General features: G+C 31.1%; 1 protein-coding gene across 1 annotated transcript in view; it reads left to right on the top strand.

The window, feature by feature from the left end:
- LOC108968083 (nitric oxide synthase-like) overlaps window positions 1-1,222 on the top strand; it is a gene marked incomplete in the record, with an annotated part of 33,234 nt that overhangs the window by 21,106 nt on the left and 10,906 nt on the right. The window contains 1 exon segment of the mRNA XM_018931851.1: window positions 930-1,054. Within this exon segment, the coding sequence (XP_018787396.1) occupies window positions 930-1,054 (125 nt within the window).

A 1,222-nucleotide genomic window follows, 5' to 3' on the forward strand; every position in this document is an offset into this window, starting at 1 on the left:
TTAATATAGGTAAAATCTCAATAAATATATTCTGAAAATCATATGTCAGAAACATTTTTATCCCACCCTCCTAAYCTTCTTCACCTAATTGTGAATGTGTTTATGTTTATTTCCATAAGTTCCTATTTCATTAATTTTTATGTAAATATTACGTATGTTATTCAATTTATGGTTATAAAATAGTGACGATAAAATTGTTTACTTATACTCGTACATATTTTATTTGTCTGTTATTTGTTTTAATAGGAACTGCATCGCAATGAAAGAACAAAAAACTGAAGCGGACGTAGAAGCGTTCTTGCTGACATTGAGAGTAAGTACACTTAAGAAAAGTATACGCATGCCTAAAACAACACATACACATGTTCACAAAAAACCAGATTTGGAAAATAGTTCTTTACTAGTTTATGTGTAAGAACCCCATGTGATAGCCATGTTTTAAAGGTATATGTATAGCGAAATGAAACAAGTAAGGAAGATGTCTTGCAACTTGTAGTAATCAAACCCAGAAATATTTAAGGTGTACAACCAATCATATAGAGTAAAATCAGCTGGATATTCGATAGTCCTGATATTAGTTATATAAAGGCTAGGCTCTGTCTCTTATACACATCTAGATGTGTATAAGAGACAGGGAGCGCGCATATCAAGTTCCATCGAGATATCTCATTTTTTACTTTTTTACAACTTACATGGACGGACCCAGATTTCAACTCTTCTCTCCATCCTGATCATTTACTAAGACATAATCATATATCTATCTCCTTAAGTTTTAGATGATACATACAAGCGTTAGGTGAACAAAACAATTATATTCTGAAGCAACATGTTGCAACAGAATAAAAATCGACCCGCTCTAGTATGTACTTGTATATACTCATTCTTATAAATCTAATTTAGTGAGATACATATAATTTCTTCTATTTYAGACTTATGTTCAACAGCAAATTGAAAAAGAATTTGATTCTTTCTACCAACTGATTGTCAAAGAAAAGGGACATGTTTACGTTTGTGGTGATGTTACAATGGCTGAAGATGTCTATCAGACAATTAGGTGAGCAAAATACTCGTATAGTGCAAAACTGTTGCAATTAATCTTTAGAATTTAACATTCACTGTGAAAAAGTCATTTCATTGGGAGATGCTCATTATTCTGTGAGTGATTAATGATGTTTTGGTGGAAAAGAAAAGAAACTCTTACCTTATTATTATCTTTAAATAA

Source organism: Bactrocera latifrons, unplaced genomic scaffold, assembly GCF_001853355.1.
Source record: "Bactrocera latifrons isolate USDA-ARS-PBARC rearing strain unplaced genomic scaffold, ASM185335v1 scaffold_200, whole genome shotgun sequence".
In the NCBI taxonomy this organism is placed as follows: Eukaryota; Metazoa; Arthropoda; class Insecta; order Diptera; family Tephritidae; genus Bactrocera; species Bactrocera latifrons.